Source organism: Verticillium dahliae, genomic scaffold (genome assembly GCF_000150675.1).
Source record: "Verticillium dahliae VdLs.17 supercont1.1 genomic scaffold, whole genome shotgun sequence".
Classification (NCBI taxonomy): domain Eukaryota; kingdom Fungi; phylum Ascomycota; class Sordariomycetes; order Glomerellales; family Plectosphaerellaceae; genus Verticillium; species Verticillium dahliae.
In genome coordinates, this window is record NW_009276921.1 from 1361943 (window position 1) to 1381462 (window position 19520).

General features: G+C 57.2%; 8 protein-coding genes across 8 annotated transcripts; 4 read left to right on the forward strand and 4 right to left on the reverse strand.

Annotated features, from left to right (window-relative positions):
• Positions 1 to 1534: 1534 nt before the first annotated feature.
• VDAG_00410 (azole resistance protein) lies at positions 1535 to 3390 on the forward strand (the record flags this gene model as incomplete). Its single annotated transcript, XM_009651787.1, has 2 exons — positions 1535 to 2630; positions 2705 to 3390. 2 exons carry the CDS (start codon positions 1535 to 1537, stop codon positions 3388 to 3390), a joined length of 1782 nt encoding a protein of 593 aa, XP_009650082.1.
• Positions 3391 to 3691: 301 nt separating this feature from the next.
• VDAG_00411 (NAD(P)H-dependent D-xylose reductase) lies at positions 3692 to 4750 on the reverse strand (the record flags this gene model as incomplete). Its single annotated transcript, XM_009651788.1, has 2 exons — positions 3692 to 4633; positions 4694 to 4750. 2 exons carry the CDS (start codon positions 4748 to 4750, stop codon positions 3692 to 3694), a joined length of 999 nt encoding a protein of 332 aa, XP_009650083.1.
• A 473-nt stretch (positions 4751 to 5223) lies between these two features.
• VDAG_00412 (nuclear pore complex subunit) lies at positions 5224 to 7105 on the forward strand (the record flags this gene model as incomplete). The annotated part of the gene is made up of 2 exons (XM_009651789.1): positions 5224 to 6536; positions 6665 to 7105. The coding sequence occupies 2 exons, from the start codon at positions 5224 to 5226 to the stop codon at positions 6984 to 6986; spliced, it is 1635 nt and encodes a 544-aa protein (XP_009650084.1). The 3' UTR covers positions 6987 to 7105.
• Positions 7106 to 7289: 184 nt separating this feature from the next.
• VDAG_00413 (spt3) lies at positions 7290 to 8756 on the reverse strand (the record flags this gene model as incomplete). The annotated part of the gene is made up of 4 exons (XM_009651790.1): positions 7290 to 7295; positions 7351 to 8181; positions 8235 to 8324; positions 8352 to 8756. 4 exons carry the CDS (start codon positions 8754 to 8756, stop codon positions 7290 to 7292), a joined length of 1332 nt encoding a protein of 443 aa, XP_009650085.1.
• Positions 8757 to 10190: 1434 nt separating this feature from the next.
• VDAG_00414 (uncharacterized protein) lies at positions 10191 to 11561 on the forward strand (the record flags this gene model as incomplete). The annotated part of the gene is made up of 1 exon (XM_009651791.1): positions 10191 to 11561. One exon carries the CDS (start codon positions 10191 to 10193, stop codon positions 11559 to 11561), a length of 1371 nt encoding a protein of 456 aa, XP_009650086.1.
• Positions 11562 to 11700: 139 nt separating this feature from the next.
• On the reverse strand, positions 11701 to 13673 carry VDAG_00415 (uncharacterized protein; the record flags this gene model as incomplete). Its single annotated transcript, XM_009651792.1, has 10 exons — positions 11701 to 12451; positions 12496 to 12596; positions 12664 to 12723; positions 12782 to 12943; positions 12993 to 13013; positions 13066 to 13155; positions 13238 to 13312; positions 13381 to 13457; positions 13509 to 13548; positions 13605 to 13673. 10 exons carry the CDS (start codon positions 13671 to 13673, stop codon positions 11701 to 11703), a joined length of 1446 nt encoding a protein of 481 aa, XP_009650087.1.
• A 1834-nt stretch (positions 13674 to 15507) lies between these two features.
• Positions 15508 to 16157, forward strand: VDAG_00416 (uncharacterized protein). The gene is made up of 3 exons (XM_009651793.1): positions 15508 to 15633; positions 15713 to 15796; positions 15867 to 16157. Exons 1-3 carry the CDS (start codon positions 15573 to 15575, stop codon positions 15926 to 15928), a joined length of 207 nt encoding a protein of 68 aa, XP_009650088.1. The 5' UTR covers positions 15508 to 15572; the 3' UTR covers positions 15929 to 16157.
• A 2203-nt stretch (positions 16158 to 18360) lies between these two features.
• On the reverse strand, positions 18361 to 19370 carry VDAG_00417 (uncharacterized protein; the record flags this gene model as incomplete). The annotated part of the gene is made up of 4 exons (XM_009651794.1): positions 18361 to 18462; positions 18572 to 18755; positions 19045 to 19090; positions 19256 to 19370. The coding sequence occupies 4 exons, from the start codon at positions 19368 to 19370 to the stop codon at positions 18361 to 18363; spliced, it is 447 nt and encodes a 148-aa protein (XP_009650089.1).
• Between the last annotated feature and the right edge of the window lie 150 nt (positions 19371 to 19520).

A 19520-nucleotide genomic window follows, 5' to 3' on the forward strand; every position in this document is an offset into this window, starting at 1 on the left:
GACGTTGGATGGGATCGCCCCAGCAGAGCAAGGCGGCGTCGAGCGAGTGGAGCCGGCGCGACGATCGATCTCGGTCCCGAGGATGGATGGGCAGGAGGAGCTCGCAGAGTCTGGCGTGGAAATGTCGTACAGGAACAGGAAGAGGGGATTGGCAAATCGACGACCAGTGAGCCCGTGAGGGCGGGTATCCGCAGAGTCGACCGTCAAAGAGTGATTGGCGAGCAAGGACGAAGGCATGCAGCGGGGATGCGGGCGACGTGACGTGCTGGGGGTTCAGGTATCGATCGAGTGCGTCTTCTGTTGCTCGATGATGCCTAACTGTCTGTTGCCTGATAGCTGATGGCAACAATGGAATGTTCGACGGGGGACGAGTTGACGTCTATGAGGCTACCTGAGGTAAGGTAAGGTAGGTAGGTAGGCAGGGCTGGACAGACCAGAGCCGGTTCAGGCACTGCCAGCTCAAAGCGAAGCCGATCCTTTCGCCGAAAAGGGAAGAAAGGCAAACAGGCAGTTGAGACGATGGCCTGATGGGATTTGCCCCGGTTTGATGGAATGCCCTGTGTGGCCTCTGCTTTCGCTGGGCTGGGCGGCTGGGCGGCTGGCCTTGTCGTGGCGCCTTCTGGTGCACTGGGGTTGGCACGTTTTCGGTGCCTCGTTCTGGCTGTGGCTCTTCGCTCGCATGCATCAATGGCGAGATTGCCAAGCTCGCGTGCGTGTGGAAGGGGAAGGGGAAGGGGAGGGGAGAGTTTCGGTCCCGAAATGTCAAAGTCCAGGCGGCGGTGTGTCGGGTAGAAAAAGGTACGGTCCAGGTCGGTCCAGGTCCAGGCAAACAGGGCAAACAGGAATGTCGGTGACTTGTGTGATCCTTCGGGACCGAGCGAGGCCTGGAGCTTCGATCCCGCTAAGCCTCATTAGGTCTGGTGTGCCCCAGCGCCACTCCCTCCACTCGTATGTGGCTCAACCCAGTATCCGTTCTCGTCCATCGTCAACTACAACTCCCCTAACCCACTCCCATTCCTTCCATCACTCTGTCTCACCCAAAGATCTTCTTTTCCTCCGTCAATCAGCAGGCATCCATCATCCACATCCAGACCCTCCTCGATACCCGCTCGGTTACCTCACCATGTCTGTGCCACCCGACGCCCAGCCGTATGGTCCCTCGTCGTCGACAGGCAACCTGACAGGCAACCTGACAGGCAACCTGACAGGCAACCTGACAGGCAACCTTTACGGAGTACCGACGGGGGATCTGCTTTCCGATGCCATGCTGCAGGCCAAGCCAAGCTAAGGGAGCATCTATATGTATACTCTTCAGCCTCTCTTCCCTTTGCCTCTTTGCCTGTCCCAGAGTCTGGCCTTGTCACCAGCATCCATAGCAATCTAAACACACCCACTTGGACGCCGTCTGCTTCCTCTGTTCCTGTTGCTGGCTGTCGTTTCATGCAGGCTCACCTTTTTTTTTGTTCTCTCCTGCACATCTCTAACCTCGCCCTCTTTTTCCCACTCTTGACCTTGGCATATATATATCTCTTTCATGCCGACAATACCGACCGAGCACAAGTCGAGTCTCGACAGTATGGACGAGAAGCACACGACCAAGGAATCTTCAAGGTCCTCGACTGTCGGCTCCTCGATCGTCAGCTCCCCAACCGTCAGCTCCCCAACCGTCAGCTCCCATGGACCGCCTACGCCCCCGCTCACTGCCGCCGGCCCGCCCACGCATGAGGCCGAGAAGAACTACCAGCCCAAGACGCTCAAGTTCTGGCTCATCATGGCCTCGAACTTTGTCGCCATGTTTCTCGTCGCCCTCGACCGCACCATCATCGCCACCGCCATCCCTCGCATCACCGACGAGTTTCAGTCCCTCGGCGACATTGGCTGGTACGGCTCGGCCTACATGCTGACCACCGCCGCCTCCCAGCTTCTCTTCGGTCGCATCTACAAGTTCTACAGCCCCAAGGTCGTCTACCTCGCGAGCATTGTCGTCTTTGAGATCGGCTCTCTCCTGTGCGGCGTTGCTCCCAACTCGGCAGTGCTCATCACCGGTCGCGCCGTTGCCGGCTTTGGCTCGGCCGGCATCTTCACCGGCTCCATGATGATTCTCATCACCATCGTTCCGCTCCACAAGCGGCCCATGTTCCAGGGCGTCTTTGGCATGGTCTTCGGCGTCGCTGCCGTCATCGGACCTCTTGTCGGCGGCGCGTTCGCTGGAAACGCGACCTGGCGTTGGTGCTTCTACATGAACCTGCCCATCGGAGGTGTCGCCTTTATCTTCCTCTTCTTCATGCTCCAAGCGCCCCAGAAGCCCTCGAAGCCCGTGTCCTTGACCAAGCACATCACCCGCCTCGACCCCCTGGGATCCTTCTTCTTCATCCCTTCCATTGTCGCCCTCCTCTTGGCCCTGCAATGGGGTGGCGCGACCTATGCTTGGAGCAACGGCCGCATCATCGCCCTCTTTGTCGTGTTCGCCCTGGCTTTTGTTGCCTTTGCTGCTATCCAGATCTTCATGCCCGACACAGCGCAGGTCCCAGTGCGCATCATCTCCCAACGAACCGTCCTCGCGGGCACTTTCTTCATGATCTTCCTCGCCGGCTCCATGATGCTCGCAGTCTACTATGTGCCCTTGTGGTGTAAGTTTTCTTCGTCCCCCTTGCAGATATTCTTCGTCCCCCTTGCAGATAGATCATTGGCTAACCAAGTCCAGTTCAAACTGTCAAAGGCTTCGATCCTGTCCAGTCAGGAATCTACACCCTCCCACTCGTCCTCAGCCTCGTCGCCTCCTCCATCATGTCCGGGCTGATCACCCAGCGCATCGGTTACTACACCCCCGCCATGCTCCTCTGCCCCTCCATCATGGCTGTCGGTCTCGGTCTCCTGAGCACCTTGCACCCTGGCAGCAGTACAGCCGCTTGGGTCGGCTTCCAGTTCCTCACGGGCTTCGGTCTCGGCTTCGGCATGCAGACAGTCGGCCTGGCCGTGCAGACGGTCCTGCCGCGCGAGGACGTATCAACCGGTCTGGCCATAACCTTTTTCGGACAGCAACTCGGCGGCGCCGTGTTCCTGGCTGTGGGGCAGGCCATTCTCAGCAACCTACTCGTTGACCGTCTGTCGAGCGTGCCGGGCCTAGACCCCGATGCGATTGTGCAGAGCGGCGCCACGGATCTGCACAATGTCGTGCCATCAGAGGATTTCGATGTTGTGGTTGCGGCGTACAACTTTGCGTGTACGAGGATCTTCTTGGCCGGCATGGGGCTGGCGCTGGTGACGTTGGCGTGTGCTTTGTGCGTCGAGTGGAGGAGCGTCAAGAAGGAAAAGCAGGGGCCGGGGAAGGCTGCTGATGCGGAGGCTTTCAAGGATAACAAGGGGGACACGGAGGCGTCGTCTTGTTGATGTGAAGACGTCTTGATGAACAGGTTGGGATGCCTGGAAGAGAGTTGTCAGGTAAATTTCGTCAGCTGAGCGAGGCAGACGGTCCAAAGGTAAGTCAGGAATGTTAGGCATTGCATTACATTAGACAGCGTTGAGGTAAATGTCCTAATGAAGGACTTTGGACTCGAATCAAGATTCATCATGATGACCATGTACCTGCCCCATCGTTGTCAAAGTACCCACCAGTTGGTCTGATCCTACATCTGTCGAGCCATGGCCGCGCTGGAACCGTAGCTATACCCCTTGGTTCGGTGGCATATCCTCAAGTGAATATCCTCACAGACCCGCCATGTGTCACACCCGGGTCATTAAACCTCAACCCCCGATCCAGACCCGAAATGGCCTCGAGCTCCGCGGCCTCGAGGTCAAACCCGCAGCAGTCGAGGTTCTCCCGCACCCTCTCGGCCCGCATCGACTTGGGAATGACGACGATGCCGCGCTGCGTGCACCACCGCAGCAGCACCTGGGCGGGCGTCCGGCCGTGCCTCGCAGCGATGGCCTTGACGAGGGGCACGTCCATGAGCGGCGGCATGGCGGCGGCGCGCGGGTTGCCGAGCTCGAGGAACGACTGCGGGCCAAAGGTCGAGTAGGCCGTGACGGCGACGCCCGTCTCGCGCGCCGCGGCCACGAGCTGCGGCTGCGCGAGGTAGGGGTGGTGCTCGACCTGCAGGACGGCGGGCGGGACGCGCGCGTAGGCCAGCAGGTCGCAGAGCAGCTGGGCGTCAAAGTTGGACACGCCGATCGAGCGCAGCGGCCCGGCGCGGACGCCCGGCGCGTCGACGAGGGCCTCGAGGGCGCGCCACGTGTCGGCTAGGGGCACGCGGGCGCGCGGGTGCAGCCGCGTCTTGGCGGCGTCGGCGTGCCACGAGGGGAAGCGCGAGACGGACGGGTCGACCCACTGCGTCGCGATGGGGAAGTGGATGAGGTAGAGGTCGAGGTGGTCGAGGCCCCAGGCGCGGAGCTCCTCGTTGGCCATGCGCGTCGCGTGCGCCGGCGCGTGGTGGTTGTTCCACAGCTTCGACGTGATGAAGAGGTCGTCTCGGCTTACGAGCCCGTGGGCGATCGCGCGGCGCACCCCCTGGCCTGCCTCGGCCGAGTTGGCGTAGCCGTAGGCGCCGTCGATGTGGCGGTACCCGGCCTTGATGGCTCCGTAGACGGCATCGGCGGTCTGGGCCGCTGGGACTTTCCACAGGCCGAAGCCGACCTGCGGGATGTACTTGGAAAAACGTCAGTATGGACTTGGTGAGCATGGAGGGTGGCTTACATGGCCGGAGGAGAGCTTCAATCGGGGGATGCTCGCAGCTATGGAGGGGCCCTTCATGGTGCTCTGTGTCTGGGGGGGGATATTATATCAAAGATGGTAACCGCTTGGCTGTGGGTATTTGGAAGCCTTTGATGTAGAGTGAAAGTGATATGTGTCTGAAGAATGGACAGACAAGGCTGAGGGTTTCTTGATGATCATCGTCATGGGGAGGGTCTACTCCATGGATGAGGGTTCATCGAAGAGGGTTTCTTAGGGGGTTCTCTTTAGAGCCTCTTGAAACCCCGGGGTTCATACCGTCACGCGGCCTGTGCGTCGAGGCTCCTGCAGCGTGGGGTTGCGTCCCATGCTCCCATGCTCCCATGCTCCCATGCTCCCATGCTCCCATGCTCCCATGCTCCAATGCTCCAAGCTACAACTGGACGTTACCTCTGTCAATTGAGCTCCCACAGCTGCAGCTGCTGCTCTCTTCCGCACATCCAGGGACCTTGGTCATTGATCCCCGACATCACCATCGTCACACAGCCGACGCAATGGCTCATCCCCCAGAACCGCCGTTTGTCGCCGAAGAGCGCGCCGGCTTCGACCTCAACCTCTCCCACGGCCACCGAGACCTAGTCCAATCCGTCGCCTTCAATGCCTATGGCGATCGCTGCGCGACCGGCGCCGTCGACGGCAAGATTCGAGTCTTCAATCGCCACAAGGACGGCGTCTGGCGCCTCTGCGACACCTGGGGCGCACATGGCGGCGAGACTCTAGAGCTTCAGTGGCTTCCTCCGACCGTCTACCCGAATCTGCTGGCCTCCCTCGGTGGCTACGGCCGCTTCAAGCTCTGGGCCGAAGACCCGTCCGCTGCCCCGGGCCGCCGCTTCAGCGCTGGCTCCTCTCGTACCCTCTCCGGCAAGCCCGCGTTCGAGACGCGTTCCAACAAGGCTCCCTACCGCTCCTTCTCCATCAAGCACAACGAGGAGACGCGCCACACCTACCTGGCCCTCCTCGCCGCCGACGGCAGCCTCTCCGTCTACGAGAACGATCAGCCCGAGAATCTGTCCGAGTACACCCTCATCGACGATTTTGCCGTCGCCCCCAAGCCCGCGCGCGGCGAAGAGGTCAGCTTCAAGGTCGAGTTCGACCCCAACCCTGACCCCTGCTACACCGCTCTGCGCGCCGGCGTCCCCACCGACTCTCTCGCCATTGTCGTCGCCGCCATGGGCACCGTCAAGCTCTACCGCTCCCGCGACATCATCACAGCCTCCTATGGCGTGCCGCAGGCTCAGAAGGAGTTCTACCTCGCCGCCGAGATCGGCCCCGGCGCCCATCGTGGCCTCGTCCGCGACATTGCCTGGGCCCCCGGCAACGTCCGCGGCTACGACACCATCGCCTCAGCCTGCCAGGACGGCTACGTCCGCGTCTTCCGCGTCGAGACGCCCTACGACGAGAACGACGGCAAGACATGGGCCGCCGCCGATCTCGTCCGCCGCGAGACCCAGAACGGCGGCGGTGCTGGCGCCGGCGCCGGCGGCGAGGCCCTCGCCGCCGCCATCGGCCCCTCGCACGAGAAGCACCAGCACCAGTCCGGCCTCAGCGCGAGCCTCGCCAAGTCGGGCGCCACCGCCGAGCGGCAGTCGTCGGGCCAGCCGGGCCAGGTGGCGCACGTCGTGCGCGAGGTCGCCAAGCTCGACAGTCACCGGACCCCCGTGTGGCGCGTCGACTTTGACGACGACGGCCAGATCCTCGGCAGCACGGGCGACGACGGCAAGTTGGTCTTTTACCGGCAGACGCCGCAGGGGGCGTGGGCCAAGAGCTCCGAGCTGGGCATGCTCAAGACGCGCATGGCGACGCCGTCGTGAGTGGTGGACTCTCGACATGATGCCATGAGTTGGTCAAACTACAAAAAGGCGTCCGATGGATGGGTCCATGCCAAGTTCCGTCTGAGCCCGCGACACCTGCCATGAATGCGGCGGAAACGTACAGCACGGCACGGATGCCGATCGCCGCGCCAAGCCTCGAGGCCGATGGCCTTGAGTCGGCTACGGAAGCCGAGCTGGCAGCGGCATGGACTTGTGCACGGAACCAGAAAAACCCACATGAGGTCTTCGGAACGACGAATTCACACGTGCTGCCTTGCCCACCTTCAACAGAGCCGTCTATAGATGGGTGGTCTTGCAGGAGAGTCTCGGGCTGCTCCTGTTCGCGGCGCCAAGTTGAGCAATGGATGTCTCGGCTGTGGGCGGAGAAGTCTGAGGAGAGCAGCCTTACCTGTGGCTTGGCTGAAAATAGGAGCTGGGTTAGTTAGACACCCAAATTTGACAAGTCAAGAGATGAGCTTTGTATTCAAATGAAACCGATGCATCACGACTCGATACTTGCAGCATATCCCAAATCAAGCATGACTCGTCAATAAAATGATATCAATTGCTTTCTCCATCCAAAGTCGCACAACCCTAGCCTAACCTCTCATCGAGCAACCACCACCTTCATCAGCCAACGTTGAACGAATAACGCTAATCCCTATACAAGGGCCGTGGGTATCTCCCCTCTGTACAAACCGGACTGAACCAAGCCCAAACGCCCGAACCAAAACGCTCCGCCACTGTCTTCAGATCTGCAAATGGTTAGCCAACGTGCGCCACCAAGGTTGAACAGAATGGCAAACTCACAATATTGAGATTGGTGTGTATCGGCAGCCTTGAGCCGTTGAGCATGGCCCTGATCTTCTTGGGCCGCTGCTGAAGCCGTCGGAACGCCTCCTGGACGTGTCGCGGCTCAATGGGCGTCTTTCCCTCACTGGGCGGATCAAAAAGACCCTGCTGCGCCTTGCGCTTCTTCGATGCGCCCTCGCCGTCGACTCCGCCGCCACCGCCGCTCTGCGCCTTGACGAGATCCTCCTGCTCCTTGACCTTGAGCGCTCCCTCCGTGAGCGTCTGCACCATCTCAAACGTCAGAAAGCCGAGAATGTCAACAATATCGTCCGACGGCTTGCTATCCGTCACGATGCCGAAGCCGGCCCACTCGCGAAACCGCTTGCCCTTGCGGTATGTGAACGACGCCTGTCGATACTCGGACCATGTGACGTATTCTTCCTTTGTCATGGCTTTCGTGCGTTCATCAGCCTTGCGCAGGCGCTGCAGAGTGATAAAGTTCATCTCTTCCTCTTCCTCGTCTTCCTCGTCGTCGCGCTCGGGTACGTCGACGGGGTAGAACGATGACGGCTCCCAGGGAAGTCCGACCTTGGCCTTCTTGTTCTTTTTTGCGGCATCATCCACCGGACCCCCGGCTGCAACACCGCCGACGGGATCTTCGCCGGCGCCGAGGTCGGCGTCTCCTCCCTTGTCATCAGAGTCCTTGACGTTCTTGCGAACGTCTTTCCACGAGAGGAAGGTGCGGAGACGAGAGACTTTTGCGGTGTCGTGGCGGATCTGGAAAATCAAGTCGTTTATATTGATGGACCGAGATCCACGACGGGCCGCCTGGTCGGTGCATTGTTTGAGCTGGGACGGTTAATGTTGAACCTTGAACCTGCTGTGCGTGAATGATGACCCACTAGCTCGACAACCTGCTCACGCACGATGCCCTCTATAATGTTTGTTGTCTCGACAGAAGGTTCAGCAGTCTCCCCAGAGACGTACATCATCTGTCGGATTATGTCAGTAAGCCGCACTCGGAAGTCTTCAGCCGTTTCTTCATCAAACAAGAACGAGTCGTCAGACAAGAAACAAATGTCGTTCAAGTGGATTTCCATGTCATGATAGAACAGTGTAAGCTCCTGAGGCTCTGTGGTCAAGTCTCTGGGTGGAGGGCCGTCTGTCGACACCGCAACATTGTCGATTGACTGGAAGCCAGAGTGGAAGCAAGCGCCGACCGTATCGTCAAATGCTGTCTGGAACAATTCGCCTGCTTCTTGCTGCGCCTGACTGCATGCCAGGGCCAGGGTCCTGGCACCACGAGGGCGACCTTTGCGCTTTCCTCTTGAGGATCCAGGCCGCGGGGTGGGGTGGTTCGGGCCAGACTTCGACGTCGCGCCTGCGGGGAAGTCGATCAGGCCTTGGTTGGAAATGCCACTCATGATGACTGTTGGACTTCTGCGAGAGAATTGTATGATTCGTAAAGGAGGGCATAGCCCTTCGACCGTTTATGAGCACTCGTTTGTGGAGCGAACGGTTGGTTCTGGAGGTGGATCAAGAAGCCGTCGTTGGAATGAATCAGCGTCCAGGTCAGCGCGGGCTGACGAGGGCCTGTCGCGGTTTGAGGATGTGAGATTGTTGGCGGCCGATGTCCAAGATATCCACTTGGCCTGGTGACAAGTCACAGGAAAATGATAGTTGTTGGTGTTGTCGGCGTTGTCGAGCTGATGGCATGCATATCCCTGTTTGGCATGGACATTTTGAATGGTAGGCCCCCCGAGTATGGAGCCAGCAGCGGCGGGTACTTTGAATAGGCGGCGATGAATGGTTTAGGCAGCGACGAATGTCCGACCTGAATATTGTTGCTTGATTCTCGACGTGACTTGTAAAGAGCCTTCTCGTGACAAGCAGCCTCTATTTGGCAGTCCACTTCACCGCAAACCGCTTCGTTGCCGCAGCAGTGATTGCGCCACGCATCGACGCTGGCATTTCTCACTTTACTATTTCTTCATCCTGGCATGTCATGGATCACCTAGTGATACCGGGGAGGACACAAGGACAGAGTCGAAGCAAGTGGCCATGCAGGCGGCGCTGAGTGATCTCCTGATCACCCCACAAATGGCACGACGCGCATTCGAAGGCTCGCTCCCATGGCCTCCAGTAACATAATACAGGCGCATTTGCGGTGGGAAAGAATTGACGAATAGGGTACGTGGGGTGCCTACCTGACTGATCTCCTGGCGATACTTGAACGCCTTGTCATTTCTAGCGTCGCCCATTGCGGTGGTGGATAAGAACGACCGCGTGGGGCCACTTAAGGGATACTTTGATATCAATAACACAGGCGGTCTATGAAGCCACAAAGAGCGAGCTCTCGATATTCGTAATTTGGAATGGATCGATGATAAGACAGAAGCAATGGATGGATGCACAAGGTTCGAGATACATGGTGTTGATCCATGTCGTTGGGAATGCCCCACACCACCAGTGGCGGCTAAACTGTGGCTTTTCCTGGTATCCGAGATGCTGCTAAAGACACACCCATGACCTCCTGATATATCCACCCTCTCAAAATCATCACCTGAATCTTCAACTCATCAACACTGCTGTTCCCATCGGCAACTGTACGCCAGCCCAGGAAGCAGGCTTTTCTCTGATTAAATGAGATGATGTTGAGATGTCAGCCGTGATTCATTACGTTGTCTAGGCTGCCATCTCCATACCCAAGGCAGCAGTAATCTCAGTCACGCCATAATCGTCAACTACCTACCTACCTACCTACCTACCTACCTGGCTCATGTTCTTACCAGCATCGGCAAGGCGAATACGTCACACGATTTTGACCGCGTACTTTTGAAATCACACATCCGATCACCATGGAATCTTCAAGCGCCCCTCGAAAACGCAAGAGAGCCGCCAGCTTGCCCTCATCCCCTAACAGCAGCCCTCCTATCGTCACCCGCCTCCCAGACGCTATCATCAACCCCCTCAGTCACACTCCCGGCAATCTTAAGCAGCTACTGGCCGCCGGTCTCACCGAACATGATCGGCTTCCATCACTTCAGCAGCCTGGATTTCCTCATCGTCCGTACCGGGACACCAGGAGACGACAGAAGCCTCGTCGGTGGAAAGCCCCTTCCACCGCCCCTGTTGCCGATACAGACACAGACGCAGAGGACTCCCGCGCCGAGACCGATTTCGAGACAGAAGCCGAATCAGGGCACGAGTCGTCCCTCCCCAAACCCCAGTCGTATGCAGCGGAGCGCGCCGCTCTTCAGCCCTTGGCTCGCTCCATCGCCGTCTTCCTCGCCCGCGGCGACATCCTCGCCGCCAAGCGCGCCTTTGGCCTTCTCATGCGCTCTCGTGTCTCCGGAAAGCCGGTCGATATTCGGCGCAATCATTACTGGGAGCTCGGTGCCGAGATCCTCATGCGCGAGCCCGTGTCGGAGGAGAACGCGGCGTGGGCGCCGACGGACGACAGCGACATGTCCCGAGAGAGGCGCCGCAAGAAGCAGCAGCACCGCTATCCGATCTCCAATGTGCCGCAGGTCAAGGAATACTTCCAGGGCCTCATTCGGAACTACCCCCACCATCTCGGCGCGAGAAAGGCAGCCTCGGCGCTGCAGTTCTGGCCGGCGCAGGTCAGCTACGAGATCAGCCAGATGCACGCCCAACACACCGCTGCACTGGACGACCTACGTGCCGACGCGGAGAGCTGGGAGATGGATCCGGATATGGACATGTACAACGAGGAGGCCGACGATGAATTCGACCCGCAAGACAGAGACCCATTCAACCCGGACGACAGTTCCAGAGGCAGGCCTCGCGGGCTCGATGCCTTGGTGGACGCCCGCGAAAAGCGAATGCGCCAGGCGCGAGACGACATCCGTGCCAAGACCCTTGACGGAATGCGCGAGCTCGCCTCGCGCATGGACAAGTTACTGGACAGTCTGCCGTTCTCGCGAAGCCCCGAGCTGCAGCGGCTGCGCGGGATCGTCTCGCTGTACATCGCCGACCTGCTTGTGCCGGCGGACTGTCGTCGTCCAGAAGACCGGCAAGAAGCGGAGGCCAAAAAGTTGGCTGAAGGCGAGATAGCCATGAAGTTCTTCCGCACCATGGAGCAGCTGGGCGGAAAGCTCGATCACGCGATGCACGGAGCCCTCGACATGGACCGCGAAGGAAGTGAGGGCCCTACCAGGCCCACCTTTGCATCGCTACCGATTCGGGATCACAGGGTTGGTGGGTAGAATTCGCAGCCTGCAAGATCACCGTCCCAGCGCCATCGTCGAAGGCGGAGGTCACGAAAGGACGTTGCACACAACTGAGAGAAATGATTATTCGAAACTCTGGGATGAACACTTTCTAGCCCTCTTCCTACGGCAAGCCTCACGCCGGCGCCCACCGCTGCAGGATGAGGCCGAGGTTGATGCTACCAACGATCACACACCACTCGCCACTGGGGCTCCATGCCGCGTACCGTCCAACAAACCCCTTGACGCCGATCGACTCGACACGATGGGCCTGCAGCGGTGTGTGCGGGTCGCCGGCATTGTACTTGCCGTCCCACGACTGCAGCGTCTCCTTGCTGTACAACTCGGCCATGCCGGGGATGAGCTCGATACCTTTGGGTGGCGCGTCGGCGGCCCTACGCTCGCGAACCGTAAGCTCGGGCTTCTGCTTACCCTCCGGTCTGGCGCGATGCACAATGGGTGTCAGCCAGGCCGGGCGTTCGGGCATGAGGGCTCGGTCGCCGTTGGCGCGCATGAGCCCTCGGGTCCAGTCGTGGTAGCTCGTGATGCGGGTCAGGTCCCAGAAGAATATCTTGCTATTAGCATTGCAGAACGCGAGCACTGGGTGATGGCCGGGCATGTGGTGGAGCTTGAACCGCATGAAGAACATGTTACCAGACCCGGGGGTGAAGAAGGTGAGGAGGCGGGTGTACTGGGAATGTGAGGCGTGCTGGTCAGGCGAATCCTTGGTGAAGGCGGACCGCGTCAGCATCTCAGGATTGATGGTCGTCGGGGCTGACTCAGGGGGAGGCGGTGGGTCTTTGGAAGAGAAGCCTTCGATGCGCCAGAGTGCAATGATATCGTCGTGGCAGGCACGAGAGAGGATCCAATCGCCGAAGAAGGCGACGCTGCAAGGTCAGCTTTGGTCTCGTCCGTGCTGGGGCCGACATACCAGTCGACGACACCGCTATGGACTTCATTCGTGGAGAAGTGAGGATAGTGGACTTCCAAAGGTTGCTGGATAGTTCCCGCAGGAAGGTCTGGCAGCGTCCACTGATAGGTTGTCAGCAAGCAATTCAAAGAGGCTGTAAAGGCCTAAAGGTAGCCGTCACAAACTGACTAGATTCACAATCTGATCATGCCCCGCGGAGAGCATGTAACGTCCGCTGTCATGGAACGCCTACACCGTGCTTGTCAGTGTGTCGACCTACATCCAAACAAGATTTTGCGGCTCGTACCAGAGTCAGCAAACTCCATTGGTGACCTTCGCCACCAAGGATACAGCGGCATGGCATGTCCTTATGGTCGGGATCTAAACTCCAGATGCGGATGGTCGTGTCATCTGAAGCAGTTGCAATGACGAGAGGGTTGATCGGCGAAGTGACCATGTCATTGATATCCTGTGATAGTGAGATCCTGTCTTCACTCCATGGCCAAAAGGGCACTCACGCCTCCATGGCCGACCAGAACCTGTTTGAAGTCAGTTTTGCATCGTCAGAATACTCTCGGGGAAGCAACCCACGTTGACGAGCGTGCCCTCAGTGACATCGTAAATCTTGATTTTGGCATCCTCACCACTGAGGCACAGGTATGGCTTGCCTGTCTCCTTATCCTGCGACCAAGTGCAGGTGTAGTTTCGAGAATCAGCCTGTCGAGTCAGTGGAGGGAGGGCCCATTGATTCACGGGTACGCACATCGTCATCGCGAATGACCTTGATGATGGTATATGGTTGGGTGTCGTCGCTGGCCGTCAACCGGCACAGAAGAACCTACTCGCTGTTCAGCACACGACATCACCCGAATCGATCGCGAAAAGGAGACTCCAGGTTGCACTCACGTGCTTCTTGCTGACAGCGGCAAATACTGGATCTGCGTCGACTGGCTGATACGGGCAAAACTGGACAGCAAAATACTCTGTCTCTGGTCAGCCCAATAACTTCAACAGGGAGAAGAACCATGAATAACCTGGTACGTTGTCCTCTTGTGAGAGGAATCGCGTGTCATCCTAAACCGCATTGTTAGATGTTGCGCATTATTGGTCTATTTCTTGCCCCTGCATACTTCTGGCGTGAATGAGACGCGTAGTTTTGGAAGGTCGTAGGGGTGGGTTTCTGGGGTAGAGGCAGGCATCGTTTCGACTTATTGCCATGACGAGGTCAGAAGGAAAGACATACACGCTCAGGCGATGAGACGTGATGTTTGTTACGACGTCGTCGAGGCTGCGAGATCATTCGCCTTTGGTCTCAAATGGTTCTCGTGGAGGCCCCAGATGCCAATCCCAGCGTCCTAGTACGTGAGCCAAACAGATTAGGGTGTTGAGGGCGACTGCAAGGTCAATATTGCTGGTCAGTGCACTGTGGTGTAGCTCGCAGGCACAGCAACGGCCTGAGTGCGCCTGAGTCCACTGTAGCTGGGAGATGTATAAAGCCTGAGGGGTTATTCGTGCGCCGACGCACCTACCAGCAAACCACATCACGTGCCTTCCGACTTCATTCCAGGCAGCGCCTTCAACCTCAACCCATTCATCATGGGCTGACCTCCAGGGCTTGCATCGTGGCGTGCATCCTCTACATGCGGAGCAATGTCGTCTTGCAGATGGTCAGCAAACTCCCCATTATGGGGTAGTGGCGAGGCACTCGATTGGAGCACTGAAGCAGAGTCGTGGGCTCTGTCAAACATCACTACTCTTTCGTTCGCGAAGTAATAACTTCACTACCTGTGCATTATGTCTGGCCGTAGTTGACCCTCCACACGAACATCGCTACTGGCTTGGTACTTCATCAGGCATCTCAATACCCTTGCCATTAGGTATGGTACAAGGCCGGGTGACCACCAGCGAACCACCATTCTAGAATGCCAGACAGCGGAACACCTTTCCAACCAATACTGTCGGTTTCGCATGGTACTTGTGATGCGACCGAAGTAATGGTGAATATTCCTCGAGAAACCCGGGCATAGCGAAGGTAAAGTGTATTCTTTTCACTCAAGGGAGTCCATCCAGCTGCCCAATCTGGTCGAAACTGTCCAACGCATTCGCGATGCCCATTCGTGTAGCGAGCTATCATCCCGGTGACACGAACGAAGAGCGCGGTGCGCTGGATGCAAGGCTGGATTGCAGATACTTGATCCAAAGAGCATGCTGTTCGCGTCCATGCGTGAAAGAGCGGCTTGCGGCAGTGCACGCCTAGGGCAATCGGAAGCTCCGGGGCTTCATAGTGAACGGCTTCTTTGTTGAGCTATTGGTTCGAGAGCGACATACTCGAGACCTGCATGCACACCCGGGTTGTCCCACCAATTGAAGTAAACCCTTGTCATGTTGCGTGGCATCGTGAAAACCTCTTCGGCTTGTGTGGCATAAGCACCGAACACTGTGTTACGCCCTTTATTAGTGGTAAACTGGAACATCATCAGCAAGTCTCTTTTGCAGCCGAAGCATATTTTTTCGCCCTCAATCAAGTCATACTGGCATAATCGACAGTACCTTTCCAGGACACACCATCTTGCATGTGAGGGCCACGAACAATCCGACGACACGTCCCCTGACATGCCGGCCTCGCTTATTGCAAAACGATATCGATGGTACGAAACAGAATCACCACTTTCTCGGGGTAGAATGTGCAATCTCTGTGCCAAGTACCTAGGTCCAGTTCTGCGTTGCGGTGCGCGATGAAACACACAAGGCGCACTGCGGACAGATCGTCCCATATGCTTGCGGGACATGCAATATTTAGAGACCCATTGTGACTCGAGGCGAGTGAAGTATAGGTAGGTAAGGTAAGATAGGGAGAGTATGTAAGGATACCCTTTCCACCTCTCCGACCTGCTTGTACAGGTGTGGGATCGAGCTGTTGTCTCCAGGCTGTGCCTGGCTAAATATGTGTATTATGTAAGCACCACAGGCCAGTCGCATACCTACATCCAAGTGCAACCTCAACACGACGCAGTATTTCAATATCTAGACGTTGATCCATTCGCCCCGCGATACCGCCCTCTACGTCCACCAGCGCAACCTCCTAGCCTAGGTACACAATGGACTCCTCCAAGGTTCCCGTTAAGCTCGTCAAGGTCACTCGTGTCCTTGGCCGAACCGGTATGTGCCCTCGACAAACCCCACGACGAAACTGCGACCAAGAGGAAAAAGAAACACCCCAGGCTGACCCGCGCGCCAGGCTCTCGTGGTGGTGTCACACAGGTTCGCGTTGAGTTCATGGACGACCAAACCCGTTCCATCATTCGCAACGTCAAGGGTCCCGGTACGCAACCCCTCGAGCCTCCATCCTGTCTATGGCCGCCAGCCACAGCTTTGCTAACATTCCCATCTAGTTCGTGAGGACGACATCCTCTGCCTCCTCGAGTCCGAGCGCGAGGCCAGGCGCCTGCGCTAAGCCGAAAGATCGTTGATGCCCGCATAAAAGCACGGAAGACGAGGAGCGAAAAGAAAATGGATTGAACCGGACAGTTTGCCCAACGCAGCTATGAGGATACGGCGTCTACGTTTTACGTTTACGGGTCGGGAGGAGGCAAGAAAAGCATTGAGGCTCATGGAACAGGCTTTAGGGCGTTAGGACAGGACAATTTTCAAAGTTTGCTTTGGTGAAAAGCCTCGGCGCGCACGATCTCCCATGGAGGTATTCAGGAACTCACAAGTCCTCTAGCCTTGGCATGATAAAGTCGGATCCGCATACGTGTGGCCGGGATCGGGTCGATGTGCCTCTGCGCTGTTGCGATGATGAACTCGCAGTCTTGGACGATGATCTTGCGCCTCTTGTTGAAAGCTTAAGCTTTCCATGGAGGTCGTGATTCGAATTTCGGTGGATGTTCAGCGAGGTTTATGGCATTTTACCTCGTACTTCTTACCTTCAAATGATGCCTTTTGAAGAAGAGCCATTCTTCGTAGAATGTAAAGGTATTCTGAGGATACATAGCCCAATCTTAGCTCAAGCACAGGCAGGACGGGGTCCCTGGATTGGTTGATGACTGTTGCTCTTGGCTGCCAAGCATCATCTTGCCAAAGGAAACAGGTAGAACGCTGCCCAGTCCTTAAAATCGCTGCTCGAGACCAGATATTCTATCTTCGCTGTACGATGTTCACAGAGAGAAGCGAATGGCCAAAGATGGGCTGAAGAAGAAGAAGCAGGAGTACGCAGGCACCCCATCATCTCCATCTCGAGCATTCATGCTATAGCTGTACTGCTCTATTCGACTATGAGGACACATTGATCTTGGTTCAAAATGTCACATGCCAAAGATCATGGACTATTGTGGGTAAGGTACGGTCCTGTGGGCTGATACATCCCCTCGTTCTGCGCGGATATAGTAGGCTCGTGCACTCTGATCAGCAACGCGGGTTTGGAGTTGCCAAACACCCCTGTCTGTCATGGGACATTCGCCGAGTGTATGGGTATGTCGTCCTATACCGAAGTCCCGCTACTGAGCAGGCACAGCTCGCGATGGGAGACCGAGTCGCGTAGCACAATGATCGCATTCATCAGCTCCGTCACGCCCCTTGGCCGAATGAGTATCAAGAGATACCACCTACTGGAGATCGACATGACTGAACGATGCAAGCTTGAACCGCCGTGTTGATGCTGGCAGGCGAGGCGACTGAAGATCAGTAGGTAGTGATCTCGTCCTTTAGATTGGAAGTTGATCACTGGAACCTCAATGCTTGTCAACATCCGCTGTTTCGGTGATTTGAAATATATGTTCAGGATGTCGCCCGAAGCCGACTCCAGCTCATCCCGCGATTCTCCACGTGTTCTAGCTGGGCTCAACCATGTTACTATGTACACTGGTCTTCGCCATGTGGTTGCTTGGACTTGCCGGAGTAGCCTTGTGCTGGAGAGCCAGTGGCATATCGCTGACTGAATCTTTTGCAATACTGTACACGCTCGTATGGAGGGGAGTTGCGAGTCACGAGGGAGGCGGATTTGGGCGCGACACGCGTTGGATCGAGATGCACGCATTCCAGTAATACCTAAGGATCGCTCTCATCCATGTGGGGACAGAGTGGCACGTACCTCACCTCGTGGTTCGTGGCAAGCTGTTGACAGAAAATCTGGCACTCTTAATATCGGGCACTCATATCTACCAACTAGCAGCCATTCTACCCTCCATAGCTACCACATCCCTCATCCGTTGCGGCATTGAATCAATCCAGTGATTAACACATTCTGGATTTATCCACAAAGGTAGCAGCCCCTAGGGTCCTAGATTTTGTAGGTGTATTATGGTGTGGAAAATCGGTCATTTTGGTGGTTGTAGTGGTGTTGTTAGGTGAAGGATTTTAAGAGTGCCAAATTTTCTGTCAACAGCTTGCATGGTTCTGATCCCCTTTTCCCGCTGGGCGGTGGATGACCCGTTGTCGCGTGTGGATGCATGGGATGACGTGAACTGCCCCCACCTGTACTGTACCTTAGACTTGTGTGGAATACCTACCTACCTAAGGTACCTAGACAAAGCGTCAACGAGCTTGGCGGGTTGACGCTGGTCTCTGCGTAATGCCGAAGATGCAACTGTGCGGCAGAATACTGGAACAATATACCCTCTTCCGACGAACGAGCCAGGTTGTTTGCGCCCTCGGCAGAGAGTTCCGGGCAACATTGCGACGACGGGCCAGACAGAACCCCCGACATCCGAGCTTGCGCGGACAAGGTGCTGATGCAGCCTGCGACTGTTTGGGGAGGGACGACAAGAAAGTCATGTCAACATGTCGTAGGCCGTTACACTACGATTTACAGTTTGAAAGCGAGTGACCAACATCGCATCAACTGAGTTGGTGATTACTATTTCCTCGCGCGGCCGATGTCCATGCACGTCAGGGTTGCGGCTCATCGAGCTTTTGGGATGCCCCAGCCGCTGTCACATCGGGGGGAGACGGACCAAATTGGATGTATCTCCGGCATCTCGCAAGCTTTTCCTGAAAAAGCAATTGACAGGATATGGGGGCGCATGGTGCTTCGAACGTCTTTTGCTCGGATTCGGCTCCTCCCAGAGTCATGACTGGGCTGGCGGGCTATGGTACGTACGCCCGTCCGTCTTGACTGCGGCTTGTGGGGGGTGCCAGCTTGACAACGGGAGCGATGCGGTACTCTCCTCGAGGCGAGACCGGGGGTGTAGGAGAATTGTCCGCAGGGTGCATTGGCCTCGAGCTGGGCCCTCGAGCTGGGCCCTCGAGCTGGGCCCTCGACCTGGGCTTGCTGGGCCCTCGAGCTGTCTCACACAGAGGACCATGGGATTTCCCGATTGAGAGCGATACAGGAACCGGCGCACACTGTGGCTTCGATAAATCACCGACTCGACATTCCGCCACCCAGTCAAAGTCAAGAAAGGGGGTTTTTGTTGCTTAGCGAGCTCCCCGACAATCATCGGGTCTTGTATGACGAGTTCGACGTTGTCGCCAGTGGCCTTTCTCGTGAAGGAAGTGGATGAGGCCTCCCCGCTGCGTTTGCCTGCTCCTCAGAGCTCAGGGAGCGACCCTCTACCAGATGCTGCAACTGACAGTGCCGGGACTGTGTCTGACGACAACGACAGGCATCCCTTCCAAGCTGTTGACGTGCCCAGAAGCAATCAGCCCCGAAAATGACACGAAACGGCGTGTGCTAGGGCAAGGTCCGCCACCTGCTAGGCCTCCTGCTTAGCCTCCCCCCCACTCCTTCCTCTGGCCGTGCGCCAACGGTAATGGGCAAGTTGACAAACGACAACGGCAGGACCAGGCGCAACGGCCTGCACCTGCACCGAGCACTCGCGCCTGCACTTCCCCGTCCACTCGCGCCGCCAGGAGGACCCTGAATCCTTGCGGCCATCATTCCTTGGAGGTAGGTACATGGTACCTAGCAGTTGCCTGCCTTATACGTAGTTATCTACTACCTAGGTAGGTACTGTACAGCATGACGCTTGTGACTGCCTGTGACCGCCCAGCTGCTCTTATCCAGGTCCGGTAATTACCTCGACGATACCTGGCCTTGTTGCTGTCAC